Source organism: Nerophis lumbriciformis, linkage group LG01 (assembly GCF_033978685.3).
Source record: "Nerophis lumbriciformis linkage group LG01, RoL_Nlum_v2.1, whole genome shotgun sequence".
NCBI lineage: Eukaryota > Metazoa > Chordata > Actinopteri > Syngnathiformes > Syngnathidae > Nerophis > Nerophis lumbriciformis.
In genome coordinates, this window is record NC_084548.2 from 7390593 (window position 1) to 7409661 (window position 19069).

At 39.3% G+C, this 19069-nt stretch overlaps 1 protein-coding gene across 2 annotated transcripts in view; it reads right to left on the bottom strand.

Annotated features, from left to right (window-relative positions):
* lamb2 (laminin, beta 2 (laminin S)) overlaps nucleotides 1–19069 on the bottom strand; it is a 176575-nt gene that overhangs the window by 27297 nt on the left and 130209 nt on the right. The window contains exons 21-24 of one of the 2 annotated variants that reach the window (XM_061974160.1): nucleotides 13490–13662; nucleotides 13282–13317; nucleotides 3279–3503; nucleotides 1412–1629 (exon numbers count right to left, since the gene is read on the bottom strand). In XM_061974160.1, coding sequence (XP_061830144.1) covers nucleotides 1412–1629; nucleotides 3279–3503; nucleotides 13282–13317; nucleotides 13490–13662 — 652 coding nt within the window. The remainder of the gene's footprint in view (nucleotides 1–1411; nucleotides 1630–3278; nucleotides 3504–13281; nucleotides 13318–13489; nucleotides 13663–19069) is intronic. The other variant, XM_061974168.1, reaches the window with a different exon arrangement.

A 19069-nucleotide genomic window follows, 5' to 3' on the forward strand; every position in this document is an offset into this window, starting at 1 on the left:
TGGCATATGCAGCAGGTGCCTGCTCGTTTTTCGTATGTGGGTAACAACATTTAACTATGTATATATATTTCCGAATTGGTTTAACTGCCACCCGCAAAAAAAATAAAAAAATAAAAAAAATATCTAATTAATCCGCCCGACCCGACCCGCGAGCGGATAAAATCTTATTGTTTTTAATTTCATCCGCCCGATCCGCGGATAATCCGCGGACTCCGCGGTTGTGTCCGCAAACCGCGCATCTCTAATACACACACATATATATGTATATATATATATGCACATACATATATACATACCGGTATATATATGCATAAAAATGTATACATACACATATACTTACATATACATACATAAACACATACATACACACATATATACATACATAATTGACAAAATTGGTGCAGTTCAGCTAAATGTGTTGGTTTTCTGACATGGACTTGTTTCTTCAGCATTGTCCCCACGTTTAAGTCAGGACTTTGGGAAGGCCATTCTAAAACTTTAATTTTAGCCTTATTTAGCCATTCCTTTACCACTTTTGAGGTGTGTTTGGGGTCATTGTCCTGTTGGAACACCCAACTGCGCCCAAGTCCCAACCTCCGGGCTGATGAATTTGGAGGTAATCCTCCTTTTTCATTGTCCCATTTAAAGCACCATTTCCATTGGCAGCAAAACAGGCCGAGAGCATAATACTACCACCACCATGCTTGACGGTAGGTGTGGTGTTCCTGGGATTAAAGGTCTCACCTTTTCTCCTCCAAACATATTGCTGCGTATTGTGACCAAACAGCTCAATTTTTGTTTCATCTGACCACAGAACTTTCCTCCAGAAGGTCCTATTTTTGTCCATGTGATGTCAGATGAAACAAAAATGTGGCCACAATACCCGGCAATATGTTTGGAGGAGAAAAGGTGAGGCCTTTAATCCCAGGAACACCAGGCCTACCGCCAAGCATGGTTGTGGTAGTATTATGCCCTGGTCCTGTTTTGCTGCCAATGGAACTGGTGCTTTAAATGGGACAATGAAAAAGGAGGATTACCTCCAAATTCTTCAGGACAAGCTAAAATCATCAGCCCGGAGGTTGGGTCTTTGGGCGCAGTTGGGTGTTCCAACAGGACAATGACCCCAAACACACGTCAAAAGTGGTAAAGGAATGGCTCAATCAGGCTAGAATTAAGGTTTTAGAATGGCCTTGCCAAAGTCCTGACTTAAACGTGAAGAAACAAGTCCATGTCAGAAAACCAACAAATTTAGCTGAACTGCACCAATTTTGTCAATTATGTATGTATATATGTGTGCATGTATGTGTTTATGTATGTATATGTATGTATTATTCTTGTTTTTGAACACTGACTTTTTGCAGTGTGGTCTTAGTGTTAACTTATGCTCCCAACCCGAGTGGAGTTGACCTACCTCGTTGCACAGCGTTGTGACGGAGTTGTGAGGATCACATCCACATTGGTCACAGCCTTTGGCGCTGGCCAGGTTCCAGTGTCCGGGGGCGCAGTGGTCGCAGGTCAGCCCCATCACGTTGGGCAGACACTGGCACTGACCTGTGGACCGCTGGCACACGCAGTCTTCACGATCCAAACACTGGCTCCTGTCCGTACCCAGGAAATTACAAATGCATTCTATAAAAAAGAAAAGTGGAGCACGTCAACGTTAGGCTTCTGTGTTCTACAAACCCCGTTTCCATATGAGTTGGGAAATTGTGTTAAATGTAAATATAAATGGAATACAATGATTTGCAAATCCTTTTCAACCCATATTCAATTGAATATGCTACAAAGACAACATATTTGATGTTCAAACTCATAAACTTTTTTTTTTTTTTTTTGCAAATAATAATAAACTTAGAATTTCATGGCTGAAACACGTGCCAAAGTAGTTGGGAAAGGGCATGTTCACCACTGTGTTACATGGCCTTTCCTTTTAACAACACTCAGTAAACGTTTGGGAACTGAGGAGACACATTTTTTAAGCTTCTCAGGTGGAATTCTTTCCCATTCTTGCTTGATGTACAGCTTAAGTTGTTCAACAGTCCGGGGGTCTCCCTTGTGGTATTTTAGGCTTCATAGTGCGCCACACATTTTCAATGGGAGACAGGTCTGGACTACAGGCAGGCCAGTCTAGTACCCGCACTCTTTTACTATGAAGCCACGTTGATGTAACACGTGGCTTGGCATTGTCTTGCTGAAATAAGCAGGGGCGTCCATGGTAACGTTGCTTGGATGGCAACATATGTTGCTCCAAAACCTGTATGTACATTTCAGCTTTAATGGCGCCTTCACAGATGTGTAAGTTACCCATGTCTTGGGCACTAATACACCCCCATACCATCACAGATGCTGGCTTTTCCACTTTGCGCCTATAACAATCCGAATGGTTCTTTTCCTCTTTGGTCCGGAGGACACAACGTCCACAGTTTCCAAAAACAATTTGAAATGTGGACTTGTCAGACCACAGAACACTTTTCCACTTTGTATCAGTCCATCTTAAATGAGATCAGGCCCAGCAAAGCAGACGGCGTTTCTGGGTGTTGTTGATAAACGGTTTTCGCCTTACATAGGAGAGTTTTAACTTGCACTTACAGATGTAGCGACCAACTGTAGTTAATGACAGTGGGTTTCTGAAGTGTTCCTGAGCCCATGTGGTGATATCCTTTACACACTGATGTCGCTTGTTGATGCAGTACAGCCTGAGGGATCGAAGGTCACGGGCTTAGCTGCTTATGTGCAGCGATTTCTCCAGATTCTCTGAACCCTTTGATGATATTACGGACCATAGATGGTGAAATCCCTAAATTCCTTGAAATAGCTGGTTGAGAAAGGTTTTTCTTAAACTGTTCAACAATTTGCTCACACATTTGTTGACAAAGTGGTGACCCTCGCCCCATCCTTGTTTGTGAATGACTGAGCATTTCATGGACTCTACTTTTATACCCAATCATGGCACCCACCTGTTCCCAATTCACCTGTGGGATGTTCCAAATAAGTGTTTGATGAGCATTCCTCAACTTTATCAGTATTTATTGCCACCTTTCCCAACTTCTTTGTCACGTGTTGCTGGCATCAAATTCAAAATGTAATGATTATTTGCAAAAAAAAAAAAATGTTTATCAGTTTGAACATCAAATATGTTGTCTTTGTAGCATATTCAATTGAATATGGGTTGAAAATGACTTGCAAATCATTGTATTCCGTTTATATTTACATCTAACACAATTTCCCAACTCATATGGAAACGGGGGTTTGTAGTCCCGGGTCAACACATGACTCACTCCTGCAGTTGCGCCTGGAAGCGTCCCCGAAATAGCCGCTTCTGCAGATGGCGCAGTTGGGTCCTTCGGTGTTGTAGAGGCATTTCCTGCACTCTCCGCTGCGTCTGTCGCAGGCGCCCACGTCTGCCATGTCTATGTTGTTGTTGCACTGGCACGGCTGACACAGCCCCCCGGGCTGGGAGGGGTTGCCATAGTAACCGGGGGCACATTCCTCACAGCGTGCACCTGAGAGGAGAGATCAGTCAGTGTCAAGTATGAAGGGTTTAGGTATGACAATTCCAATACTAGGCTTACTCTTAACACTATCATGTTGGTTCTATTTGTTTTCCCGAGGAAAAAGTCTGAACGAGATGGGTGGTCCTTTATTCAAGGTCCATAGAGTTATACATTCAAACCAACAGGGGGCGCCAGCTGACCGTTCCACAAGTTAATACTGGTGCATCTGGAAAATATTCACTTTTCCCACATTTTGCTATGTTACAGCCTTACTCCAAAATGGAATACATCCATTTTTGTCCTCAAAATTAATTAATTAATTCATTTTTTTTTTTTATTCATCTCCTTCATTGATGTGCATCTTTGATCGATAGACAATTAACCCTCAATTATTCAATTATACATTTACACACCAATGCCTGAGAAGGAGCAGGATGAAGAAAAATCTTATATTTTCCTGCCGCCTTCAACATAATACGCAGTCTTACTTAATGGATATCATATAAATCAACAATTACATCCAAATATAATGAAAACAAACAAAAAACACACAAAAAAACACAACAAGTGCAAAACTTCATGAAGTACACACCGAACAAAAAAAAAGGAGTAATATACACCTCACGGGATGATACAAAACAAATACAAAACCAGGCAAAAAATAAGTAAAATAATAAATATAAAGCAAAATGTAAACACTCCATATGATCTTATTGTTCTGTCTTTATTAGGGATGTCCGATAATGGCTTTTTTGCCGATATCCGATATTCCGATATTGCATACTTGCCAACCTTGAGACCTCCGATTTCGGGAGGTGGGGGGTGGGGGCGGGGCGGGGCGTGGTTGGGGGCGTGGTTAAGAGGGGAGGAGTATATTTACAGCTAGGATTCACCAAGTCAAGTATTTCATATATATATATATATATATATATATATATATATATATATATATATATATATATATATATATATATATGAAATACTTGACTTAGTATTTCTTATATATATATATATATATATATATATATATATATATATAAGAAATACTTGAATTTCAGTGTTCATTTATTTACACATATACACACACACATAACACTCATCTACTCATTGTTGAGTTAAGGGTTGAATTGTCCATCCTTGTTCTATTTTTCTAACCATGCTGAACACCCTCACTGATGATGCAATGCTGTGTGGCACGCAAAAAGTGCTTTCATCAAATGCACTCGATGGCAGTATTGTCCTGTTTAAGAGTGTCACAACATTGCTTGTTTACGGCAGACGAACTGCTTTACGGTAGACAAAACGTGACTGCTGTTGTTGTGTGTTGTTGCCGCGCTGGGAGGAGGTTAATGAAACTGCCTAACATTAAACCCACATAAGAAATCAAGAACTCGCCCTTGATCATTCTACAGTTATAACATGATTGGGCAGGTACGCTGTTTATATTGTGTGCCTGAATTTCGGGAGATTTTCGGGAGAAAATTTGTCCCGGGAGGTTTTCGGGAGAGGCGCTGAATTTCGGGAGTCTCCCGGAAAATCCTGGAGGGTTGGCAAGTATGCGATATTGTCTAACTCTTAATAACCGATACTGATATATACAGTTGTGGAATTAACACATTATTATGCCTAATTTGGACAACTAGGTATGGTGAAGATAAGGTACTTTTAAAAAAATTAATAAAATAAGATAAATAAATTAAAAACATTTTCTTGAATAAAAAAAGAAAGTAAAACAATATAAAAACAGTTACATAGAAACTAGTAATTAATTAAAATGAATAAAATTAACTGTTAAAGGGGAACATTATCACCAGACCTATGTAAGCGTCAATATATACCTTGATGTTGCAGAAAAAAGACCATATATTTTTTTAACCGATTTCCGAACTCTAAATGGGTGAATTTTGGCGAATTAAACGCCTTTCTATTATTCGCCCTCGGAGCGATGACGTCACAACGTGACGTCACATCGGGAAGCAATCCGCCATTTTCTCACACATTACAAACACCGAGTCAAATCAGCTCTGTTATTTTCCGTTTTTTCGACTGTTTTCCGTACCTTGGAGACATCATGCCTCGTCGGTGTGTTGTCGCAGGGTGTAACAACACGAACAGGGACGCATTCAAGTTGCACCAGTGGCCCAAAGATGCGAAAGTGGCAAGAAATTGGACGTTTGTTCCGCACACTTTACCGACGAAAGCTATGCTACGACAGAGATGGCAAGAATGTGTGGATATCCTGCGACACTCAAAGCAGATGCATTTCCAACGATAAAGTCAAAGAAATCTGCCGCCAGACCCCCAGGAAAAGTGAGCGGATGAGGGTATGTCTACAGAATATATTAATTGACGAAAATTGGGCTGTCTGCACTCTCAAAGTGCATGTTGTTGCCAAATGTATTTCGTATGCTGTAAACCTACTTCATAGTTGTTAGTTTCCTTTAATGCCAAACAAACACATACCAATCGTTGGTTAGAAGGCGATCGCCGAATTCGTCCTCGCTTTCTCCCGTGTCGCTGGCTGCCATGTCGTTTTCGTCGGTTTCGCTTGCATACGGTTCAAACCGATATGGCTCAATAGCTTCAGTTTCTTCTTCAATTTTGTTTTCGCTACCTGCCTCCACACTACAACCATCCGTTTCAATACATGCCTAATCTGTTGAATCGCTTAAGCCGCTGAAATCCGAGTCTGAATCCGAGCTAATGTCGCTATAGCTTGCTGTTCTATTCGCCATGTTTGTTTGTGTTGGCTTCACTATGTGACGTCACAGGAAAATGGACGGGTGTATATAACGATGGTTAAAATCAGGCACTTTGAAGCCTTTTTTAGGGATATTGCGTGATGGGTAAAATTTTGAAAAAAAACTTCGAAAAATAAAATAAGCCACTGGGAACTGATTTTTAATGGTTTTAACCCTTCTGAAATTGTGATAATGTTCCCCTTTAAAGGTTAGTACTATTAGTGGACCAGCAGCACGCACAATCATGTGTGCTTACGGACTGTATCCCTTGCAGACTGTATTGATATATATTGATATATAATGTAGGAACCAGAATATTAATAACAGAAAGAAACAACCCTTTTGTGTGAATGAGTGTAAATGGGGGGGGAGGTTTTTTGGGTTGGTGCACTAATTGTAAGTGTATCTTGTGTTTTTTATGTTGATTTAATAAAAAACAAAAAATAAATAAATAAACCTGATACCGATGAAAAAAAACACGATATTGATAATGTCCGATATTACATTTTAAAGCATTTATCGACATCTCTAGTCTTTATATATATTTTTTCAATTGGAATATATTTTTTACAGTCTTTTATCTCATTGTAAAGAGAAAATTCTACACACAATACCCCATAATGACAGTGTGAAACGTTTTTTTTGTTTTTTTAAGTTTGAAAATGTATTGAAAATATAAAATCACATATTTCTTCACATATTAAGCAAAGCAATCAAACAATGTACTAATATAATCCACTTCAAGAAACTTTTCAAACTTAAAGTGTTTACAAAAGTACAAAGAAGAAGAACCGTGATGTATTTTTTTGGCTTAAAGTAGCAGGTCAGCATTTGCAAGCATAAAATAGCTAAATGAACTAAGTCATTTTAGTACTACACTAGTATTGACCACAGTGTGACGCCAAAGTAATCAAGAGTGAACTGTTCAGTATCGTGGCCGCTGATTGGCTCAGCTTAAAGTTAAAGTTAAAGTACCAATGATTGTCACACACACACTAGGTGTGGCGAGATTATTCTCTGCATTTGACCCATCACCCTTGATCACCCCCTGGGAGGTGAGGGGAGCAGTGGGCAGCAGCGGTGGCCGCGCCCGGGAATCATTTTGGTGATTTAACCCCCAATTCCAACCCTTGATGCTGAGTGCCAAGCAGGGAGGTAATGGGTCCCATTTTTATAGTCTTTGGTATGACTCGGCCGGGGTTTGAACTCACAACCTACCGATCTCAGGGCGGACACTCTAACCACTAGGCCACTGAGTAGGTAGGCAGCATAGTGTAAAGATACACATTTGGATGTTATTTCAGGTTATTTATTAAAAGGTTTAATTTTATTAAAGGTTTAATTTAATCTATAATTAATCATTCCTACTTTGTGAAAATGTATTTATCACGGTCAAGTCTGGAACCAATTAACAGCAATAAACCAGGGACGACTGTAAATTGATCGACCTACATCACATGAATTTGTGTGGCCCCCGAAAGGGTGGAAATAATATGTGTAAATAAAGTACCTTATCTTTTCTTAATAAATGCATTACAAACCCCGTTTCCATATGAGTTGGGAAATTGTGTTAGATGTAAATATAAACGGAATACAATGATTTACAAATCATTTTCAACCCATATTCAGTTGAATATGCTACAAAGACAACATATTTGATGTTCAAACTGATAAACATTTTTGCAAATAATCATTAACTTTAGAATTTGATGCCAGCAACACGTGACAAAGAAGTTGGGAAAGGTGGCAATAAATACTGATAAAGTTGAGGAATGCTCATCAAACACTTATTTGGAACATCCCACAGGTGAACAGGCAAATTGGGAACAGGTGGGTGCCATGATTGGGTATACAAGTAGATTCCATGAAATGCTCAGTCATTCACAAACAAGGATTGGGCTAGCGTCACCACTTTGTCAACAAATGCCTGAGCAAATTGTTGAACAGTTTAAGAAAAACCTTTCTCAACCAGCTATTGCAAGGAATTTAGGGATTTCACCATCTACGGTCCGTAATATCATCAAAGGGTTCAGAGAATCTGGAGAAATCACTGCACGTAAGCAGCTAAGCCCGTGACCTTCGATCCCTCAGGCTGTACTGCATCAACAAGCGACATCAGTGTGTAAAGGAAATCACCACATGGGCTCAGTAACACTTCGGAAACCCACTGTCAGTAACTACAGTTGGTCGCTACATCTGTAAGTGCAAGTTAAAACTCTACTATGCAAGCGAAAACCGTTTATCAACAACACCCAGAAACGCCGTCGGCTTCGCTGGGCCTGAGCTCATCTAAGATGGACTGATGCAAAGTGGAAAAGTGTTCTGGGGTCTGACGAGTCCACATTTCAAATTGTTTTTGGAAACTGTGGACGCTGTGTCCTTCGGACCAAAGAGGAAAAGAACCATCCGGATTGAACACTTTTCCCACTTTGCATCAGTCCATCTTAGATGAGCTCAGGGCCATTGAAGCCGGCATCGTTTCTGGGTGTTGTTGATAAACGTTTTTTGCCTTGCATAGGAGTGTTTTAACTTGCACTTACAGATGTAGCGACCAACTGTAGTTACTGACAGTGGGTTTCTGAAGTGTTCTTGAGCCCATGTGGTGATATCCTTTACACACTGTTGTTGCTTTTTGATGCAGTACCACCTGAGGGATCCAAGGTCACGGGCATTCAATGTTACATGCGGTGATTTCTCCCAGATTCTCTGAACCTTTTGATGATATTAAGGACCGTAGATGGTGAAATCCCTAAATTCCTTGCAATAGCTCATTGAGAAATGTTGTTTTTGAACAATTTGCTCACGCATTTGTTGACAAAGTGGTGACCCTCGCCCCATCCTTGTTTGTGAATGACTGAGCATTTCATGGAATCTACTTTTATACCCAATCATGGCACCCACCTGTTCCCAATTTGCCTGCAAACCTGTGGGATGTTCCAAATAAGTGTTTGATGAGTATTCTTCAACTTTATCAGTATTTATTGCCACCTTTCCCAACTTCTTTGTCACGTGTTGCTGGCATCAAATTCTAAAGTTAATGATTATTGTGGACTCGTCAGACCACAGAACACTTTTCCACTTTGTATCAGTCCATCTTAGATGAGCTCAGGCCCAGCGAAGCCGACGGCGTTTCTGGGTGTTGTTGATAAACGGTTTTCGCCTTCATAGGAGAGTTTTAACTTGCACTTACAGATGTAGCGACCAACTGTAGTTACTGACAGTGGGTTTCTGAAGTGTTCCTGAGCCCATGTGGTGATATCCTTTACACACTGATGTCCCTTGTTGATGCAGTACAGCCTGAGGGATCGAAGGTCACGGGCTTAGCTGCTTACGTGCAGTGATTTCTCCAGATTCTCTGAACCCTTTGATGATATTACGGAGCGTAGATGGTGAAATCCCTAAATTCCTTGCAATAGCTGGTTGAGAAAGGTTTTTCTTAAACTGTTCAACAATTTGCTCACACATTTGTTGACAAAGTGGTGACCCTCGCCCCATCCTTGTTTGTGAATGACTGAGCATTTCATGGAAGCTGCTTTTATACCCAATCATGGCACCCACCTGTTCCCAATTTGCCTGTTCACCTGTGGGATGTTCCAAATAAGTGTTTGATGAGCATTCCTCAACTTTCTCAGTCCTTTTTGCCGCTCGTGCCAGCTTTTTTGAAACATGTCGCAGGCATCAAATTCCAAATGAGCTAATATTTGCAAAAAATAACAAAGTTTTCCAGTTCGAACGTTAAATATCTTGTCTTTGCAGTCTATTCAATTGAATGTAAGTTGAAAAGGATTTGCAAATCATTGTATTCTGTTTTTATTTACCATTTACACAACGTGCCAACTTCACTGGTTTTGGGGTTTGTGTTATTATAACCAACTCTCTACATTTGTTTTTTTATGAACAGAAAACAACCTTAAAATGATGCAATTACAAAAAAAAAATTTGACTGTCTGGCAATTGATTAAATCATACTTGTCAACCCTCCCGGATTTTCCGGGAGACTCCCGAAATTCAGCGCCTCTCCCGAAAATCTCCCGAAATTCGGGCGGAGCTGGAGGCCACGCCCCCTCCAGCTCCATGTGGACCTGAGTGACGTGTTGACAGCCTGTTCACACGTCCGCTTTCCCACAATATAAATAGCTAATGATCGAGGGCGAGTTCTTGGTTTCTTATGTGGGTTTATTGTTAGGCAGTTTCATTAACGTCCTCCCAGCGCGGTAACAACACACAACAACAGCATTTCGTCTACATAAAGCAGTTCGTCTGCCGTAAACAGCAATGTTGTGACACTTTTAAACAGGACAATACTGCCATCTACTGTACATGCATATGTGACCCACCCATAATGTGTCACATTTTTGTGTTGATTTATTTATTTTATTTTGTGGTTTGAATTCGTTTTTGGAGCTGTCATTCCACATTTATCAGTATTCACATTGGTCAGTAGGGGGCAGTAGGGCGTTTCTTCCCAATTGAATGTTATCACCTGCAGACCGGAAGTGTCTTGTCATTCTGATGAGAGCGACCAGTCTGTGAACAATTGAAACGTCCTGTGTGCTTTTTCCTCCTGCATAACAGGTTAGTTTTGGTGAATCAACTCACTGAATAATATCCATGTGATCTTTATAAGTTTAAGTACACATTCTGATGGTGGAGCCTAACTCTAAAGTGTTTGTGAGTTGTAGTTTGTATTTGTGAATGAATCCAGTGCACAGCTGCAGTAATCAATACAAAATGGCGACTTGAGTACGCAATGTTTACATAGGAACTTCTGATCCTAATTCCGACTCCCAAATTAGAGCTCCCGTTTTCTTATTGATTTTATAATGTATATTTGTATAATGTGTGTGTTCTGAAATAGTGACAGAGAATAGAACAAGGATGGACAATTCAACCCTTAACTCAACAATTAGTAGATGAGTGTTATGTGTGTGTTTGTGTAAATAAATGAACACTGAAATTCAAGTATTTCTTTTATTTATTTATATATATATATATATATATATATATATATATATATATATATATATATATATATATATATATATATATATATATATATATAAATAAATAATAATTTATTATATATATATATATATATATATATATATATATATATATATATATATATATATATGTAATAAAATATATATATATATAGCTAGAATTCACTGAAAGTCAAGTATTTTTTATATATATATATCTTAACCACGCCCCCAACCACGCCCCCCACCCCCACCTCCCGAAATCGGAGGTCTCAAGGTTGGCAAGTATGGATTAAATGTACATTTTGACCCACCATAAAGAGACTCTCAAGGGAACCCTGCTGTGCACAACCATGGTGTGCCACATTGTGCTGTGTTTGTGCGTGACTATTTGCCAAATACCTGTCATATTTGGCCGCACAGGAGTACAGGAGGAAATTAGAGAAGGTGGGGAAAGATGAAAGAGCTGCTCAAAGTACAAGAAGGATTAGAGGGGAAGGAGAGAAGTTGGACAGAGGACTAGAAAGTAGCAAGTGGAGGAGGCGCGGTACATTTATAACGTCCAAAAAAAGGATGAACGGGGTCTTCAAACAGTCGCTGACCCAGACTTACAGCCAAATAATTCTGGGTCATTGAACAGAAAATGCTTACATATAGGTTCACTTTTTATTACAAGAAACTATGATGTATCCCACTGGATTTTTACTAACACATTTCAATAGAAAATTGCTCTGCCGAGTGGAAAAGTTGGCAAATTACTTTTTTTTAATTTTATCAACCATCTCAGTGGGGTACAATGACTGACATGTTGTGCAAAGGCTCAGAAAGTGGTTTTGCAGATCCTTAAAGCAGTGGTCCCCAACCACCGGTCCCCAGTCCGTGCACTGCAAAAAGTGAAATCTAAGTAAGATTAAATACCTCAAATAAGGGTGATATTTGCTTATTTTCTGTCTGATAAGATAATTCTTCTCACTAAGCAGATTTTATGTTAGAGTGTTTTACTTGTTTTAAGGGTTTTGGTCCTAAATGATCTCAGTAAGATATTACAGCTTGTTGCTGAGATTCATATCATTATGTCAAGATAATGGCACTAGCATTTACTTCATTTAAGAATATTTTTCAACATATTGAGCAAAAAGGTCTCTTTTTTTTCTACCAAGAAAAGTGAACTTGTTATTAGTGAGAATATACTTATTTTAAGGTATTTTTTGGGTTCATTGAAGTTAGCTAATTAGGGACCGCAATGTCCCTTTGGGACAGAGGACCCTATTGTATTTTGTGCGTTTTATTATTATTATTATTCCGCCGCCTCTTTGAGCTGTAATTTGACCCCCTTAACATGCTTCAAAACTCACCATATTTGACACACACATCAGGACTGGCAAAAATTGCCATCTAATCAAAAAAACCAAAAACCTCTATGTAGGTCTCACTTAGACAGGAAGTTTGCAATTCCCCCTTCAAAACAAAAGTTGTGTAAAAACCGGTCACCTTTTTTCAAACATTATCTCCTCTGAGCGCGTTTGTCGTGTCGGCTTCAAACTAGCACAGGACAGAGATTGAACCCTTCTGATTAAACGTTGACAAAAATGTCTTAATTAATGCTCCGGTTTGGATTTTATGTGCCGTCAAAGTCGGTCCCGTCCATCGCTGCTTGCAGCTTTAATTTTACTTGTTTTGGAAAGTCTTGACAAGCCAAATTTTCTTGTTCTATTGGCAGATAATTTTGCTTAGTTCAAATAAAATACCCCTCATTTTTGTATTTTTTTTTTTCTTGTTTTTGAACACTGACTTTTTGCAGTGTAGGGCTCCCGCTACTTCAGCGCTATGGTGAGTTGATCTTTCATGCTCATTGTTTTTCTGTTTTTATCTGCCACATGTGAAAATAATGCATACATTAAACCGGTGACTGGCGGGAAAAAAAGGTTGGGGACCCCTGCCTTAAAGGCACTGTAGGTGATAACAGGAAGTGCTTAATAGAGAAGCGTTGTTTGCCATGCGTGCATTGGCAGAACTGGTTGGGTGACAGATGATGAAGTGGTGATCCACTCAGCAACTACTCACGCTTACAAAGGGTCAGCCTGGAGCGTTTAACAATCCCTGCACCAGTAATACAGGGGAGGGAGGAAACGGGTGCAGGTTACTATTCTGAGGCTGTTCTTCATCCTTCCACTTGGCGTTTCATTTCTGTATTCCCCTGATGATTCTGGTTGATCTTACCCATCGAATGAGTGCGAGAACACTCAAAAGTCCTCATGAATAATAAGTTTACCTGTGTATCCGTGGTTACAGTTGCAGACAATTTGCTGGTTGTGGTTGTCCTGGTAGCAAGAAACTGCAAAGTGGCGCCCGCTGCTGGGGCCGTCCGGACACGGGCACGGGCGACACCAGCCGCCGCCGGTCGCCACTCCCAAAATTGGGTTACCGTAGTAACCGTTGGCACACCTAAGACGACAGGGAACAAGGCAATATTACAATATTAGGCACAAATGTAGCTATAGTTGTTTCGGCCTTTGGCAATATAGTGTGTGTTTCCTAACTAAACTGTCAATAAAGACTGAAGTCCGTTGAGCCAGCTCCAGCTCGTGGTGCCCAAGACCAGACTTAAATCCAGGGGAGACAGGGCCTTCTCTGTGGTCGGCCCTAAGCTCTGTTTTTTTTTTGTTTTTTTTATAAATTTTGATTTCTATTTACTGTTTTAATTGGTTTTACCCTTTAAAATCATTTTTAATCATATTTATTTTTATATTGTTTTTATATTGTTTTTACATTTATTTATTTTTTGTTTTTATTCAGTCATTGGCGGAGCTAAGGATAATATTTGAATATTGTTTTTAATATTGTTTTTAATATTGTTGTGCAGCACTTTGGAAACATTTCTGTTGTTTAAATGTGCTATATAAATAAAGTGGATTGGATTGGATTGAATAAAATTAAAAGTGCAAATGAAAATACAGCTTCACCACTTTAGTCATCATTTTTGCGCTTAAAGAAATTTCTCTATGACTTTAGCGCCATACTTCTTCTGTTTCTTTTATGTCGTCATTACTGCCACAAGTGTTAGAAAAGTGCATTACAACTAAGAACCGTCGCGGCCCACAGCAGAAAAAAACGGTCGCCACTCCCAAAATTGGGTTATCGTAGTAACCGTTGGCACACCTAAGACGACAGGGAACAAGGCAGTGCACTTCTTATTACAATATTAGGCACAAATGTAGCTATAGTTGTTTCGGCCTTTGGCAATATAGTGTATGTTTCCTAACTAAACTGTCAATAAAGACTGAGGTCCGAGAGCCAGCTCCAGCTCGTGGTGCCCAAGACCAGACTTAAATCCAGGGGAGACAGGGCCTTCTCTGTGGTCGGCCCTAAGCTCTGTTTTTTTTAAATTTTTTTTAAATAAATTTTGATTTCTATTTACTGTTTTAATTGGTTTTACCCTTCAAAATCATTTTTAATCATATTTATTTTTATATTGTTTTTATATTGTTTTTACATTTATTTATTTTTTGTTTTTATTCAGTCATTGGCGGAGCTAAGGATAATATTTGAATATTGTTTTTAATATTGTTGTGCAGCACTTTGGAAACATTTCTGTTGTTTAAATGTGCTATATAAATAAAGTGGATTGGATTGGATTTAATAAAGTTAAAAGTGCAAATGAAAATACAGCTTCACCACTTTAGTCATCATTTTTGCGCTTAAAGAAAATTCTCTATGACTTTAGCGCCATACTTCTTCTGTTTCTTTTATGTCGTCATTACTGCCACAAGTGTTAGAAAAGTGCATTACAACTAAGCACCGCCGCGGACTATGCGGACCACAGCAGAAAAAAACGGTCGCCACTCCCAAAATTGGGTTACCGTAGTAACTTTTGGCACACTTAAGACGACAGGAAACAAAGCGGCGCACGTCTTATTACAATATTAGGCTCAAATGTAGCTATAGCAGTTATTTCGGCCTTTGGCAATATAGTGTATGTTTCCTAACTAAACTGTCAATAAAGTTAAAATTGCAAATGAAAATACAGCTTCACCACTTTAGTCATCATTTTTGCGCTTAAGAAATTTCTCTATGACTTTAGCGCCATACTTCTTCTGTTTCTTTTATATTGTCATTACTGCCACAAGTGTTAGAAAAGTGTATTACAACTAAGAACCGTCGCGGCCTATGCGGACCACAGCAGAAAAAAACAGTCGCCACTCCCAAAATTGGGTTACCGTAGTAACCGTTGGCACACCTAAGACGACAGGGAACAAGGCGGCACACGTCTTATTACAATATTAGGCACAAATGTAGCTATAGCAGTTGTTTCGGCCTTTGGCAATATAGTGTATGTTTCCTAACTAAACTGTCAATAAAGTTAAAAGTGCAAATACAGCTTCACCACTTTTTATATTTATTTATTTTTTGTTTTTATTCAGTCATTGGCGGAGCTAAGGATAATATTTGAATATTGTTTTTAATATTGTTTTTAATATTGTTGTGCAGCACTTTGAAACATTTTTGTTGTTTAAATGTGCTATATAAATAAAGTGGATTGGATTGAATAAAATTAAAAGTGCAAATGAAAATACAGCTTCACCACTTTAGTCATCATTTTTGCGCTTAAAGAAAATTCTCTATGACTTTAGCGCCATACTTCTTCTGTTTCTTTTATATTGCCATTACTGCCACAAGTGTTAGAAAAGTGCATTACAACTAAGAACCGTCGCGGACCACAGCAGAAAAAAACGGTCGCCACTCCCAAAATTGGGTTACCGTAGTAACCGTTGGCACACCTAAGACGACAGGGAACAAGGCAATATTACAATATTAGGCACAAATGTAGCTATAGTTGTTTCGGCCTTTGGCAATATAGTGTATGTTTCCTAACTAAACTGTCAATAAAGACTGAGGTCCGAGAGCCAGCTCCAGCTCGTGGTGCCCAAGACCAGACTTAAATCCAGGGGAGACAGGGCCTTCTCTGTGGTCGGCCCTAAGCTCTGTTTTTCTTTTGTTTTTTTTTATAAATTTTGATTTCTATTTACTGTTTTAATTGGTTTTACCCTTTAAAATCATTTTTAATCATATTTATTTTTATATTGTTTTTATATTGTTTTTACATTTATTTATTTTTTGTTTTTATTCAGTCATTGGCGGAGCTAAGGATAATATTTGAATATTGTTTTTAATATTGTTGTGCAGCACTTTGGAAACATTTCTGTTGTTTAAATGTGCTATATAAATAAAGTGGATTGGATTGGATTGAATAAAGTTAAAAGTGCAAATGAAAATACAGCTTCACCACTTTAGTCATCATTTTTGCGCTTAAAGAAATTTCTCTATGACTTTAGCGCCATACTTCTTCTGTTTCTTTTATATTGCCATTACTGCCACAAGTGTTAGAAAAGTGCATTACAACTAAGAACCGTCGCGGCCTATGCGGACCACAGCAGAAAAAAACGGTCGCCACTCCCAAAATTGGGTTACCGTAGTAACCGTTGGCACACCTAAGACGACAGGGAACAAGGCAATATTACAATATTAGGCACAAATGTAGCTATAGCAGTTGTTTCGGCCTTTGGCAATATAGTGTATGTTTCCTAACTAAACTGTCAATAAAGACTGCGGTCCGAGAGCCAGCTCCAGCTCGTGGTGCCCAAGACCAGACTTAAATCCAGGGGAGACAGGGCCTTCTCTGTGGTCGGCCCTAAGCTCTGGAACACTCTGCCCCTCCATGTTCAAACTGCTCCCACAGTGGAGTGTTTTAAGTCTCGTCTTGAAACCCACTTTTATTCTTTGGCTTTTAACACTACGTGAGTTGTGTGGTCCTCTGTTGTCCTACTTGTGGCAGTAATGACAATATAAAAGAAACAGAAGAAGTATGGCGCTAAAGTCATAGAGAAATTTCTTTAAGCGCAAAAATGATGACTAAAGTGGTGAAGCTGTATTTTCATTTGCACTTTTAACTTTATTCAATCCAATCCAATCCACTTTATTTATATAGCACATTTAAACAACAAAAATGTTTCAAAGTGCTGCACAACAATATTAAAAACAATATTAAAAACATTATTCAAATATTATCTGCGTGCATACATAAAACATGTTCTATTATTTTCTATGATGACATTAATTTCGAATTTATTTTATTCTATACGATAAAATATACACATGCAAATTACCCAGTTTTTATGACTTGATGGGGTCCCTGGGACCGCTTGTCCCTTTTGGGGTCGCAGTGGGGTGCTGGAGCCTATCTCAGCTGCATTCGGGCGGAAGGCGGTGTACACCCTGGACAAGTCGCCACCTCATATAATTGATTTTATTTAATTAGATTTAGATTTATATATAAAATAATACGCTAACAGACACAAAAACAAATATTTTCATCCATTTTCTACCACTTGTCCCTTTTGGGATGGCGGGGAGGTGCTAGAGCCTATCTCAGCTGCATTCGGGCGGAAGGCGGGGTACACCCTGGACAAGTCGCCACCTCATATAATTGATTTTATTTAATTAGATTTAGATTTATATGTAAAATAACACACTAACAGACACAAAAACAAATAATATTTTCATCCATTTTCTACCGCTTGTCCCTTTTGGGGTCGCGGGGGGTGCTGGAGTCTATCTCAGCTGCATTCGGGCGGAAGGCGGGGTACACCCTGGACAAGTCGCCACCTCATATCATTTATTTAATTGAATTAGATTTATATGTAAAATAACACACTACCAGACACAAAAACAAATAATATTTTCATCCATTTTCTACCGCTTGTCCCTTTTGGGATGGCGGGGGGTGCTGGAGCCTATCTCAGCTGCATTCTGGCGGAAGGCGGGGTACACCCTGGACAAGTCGCCACCTCATATAATTGATTTTATTTAATTAGATTTAGATTTATATGTAAAATAACACGCTAACAGACACAAAAACAAATAATATTTTCATCCATTTTCTACCGCTTGTCCCTTTTGGGATGGCAGGGGGGTGCTGGAGCCTATCTCAGCTGCATTCGGGTGGAAGGCGGGGTACACCCTGGACAAGTCGCCACCTCATATAATTTATGTCATTTAATTAGATTTAGATTTATATGTAAAATAACACATTACCAGACACAAAAACAAATAATATTTTCATCCATTTTCTACCGCTTGTCCCTTTTGGGATGGCGGGGGGTGCTGGAGCCTATCTCAGCTGCATTCGGGCGGAAGGCAGTGTACACCCTGGACAAGTCGCCACCTCATATAATTGATTTTATTTAATTAGATTTAGATTTATTTGTAAAATAACACATTACCAGACACAAACACAATAATATTTTCATCTATCCATCCATTTTCTACCGCTTGTCCCTTTTGGGGTGGCGGGGGGGTGCTGGAGCCTATCTCAGCTGCATTCGGGCGGAAGGCGGTGTACACCCTGGACAAGTCGCCACCTCTTATAATTGATTTTATTTAATTAGATTTAGATTTATATGTAAAATAACACGCTAACAGACACAAAAACAAATAATATTTTCATCCATTTTCTACCGCTTGTCCCTTTTGGGATGGCGGGGGGGGGTGCTGGAGCCTATCTCATCTGCATTCGGGCGGAAGGCGGGGTACACCCTGGACAAGTCGCTACCTCATATAATTGATTTTATTTAATTAGATTTAGATTTATATGTAAAATAACACGCTAACAGACACAAAAACAAATAATATTTTCATCCATTTTCTACCGCTTGTCCCTTTTGGGATGGCGGGGGGGTGCTGGAGCCTATCTCAGCTGCATTCGGGTGGAAGGCGGGGTACACCCTGGACAAGTCGCCACCTCATATAATTTATGTCATTTAATTAGATTTAGATTTATATGTAAAATAACACA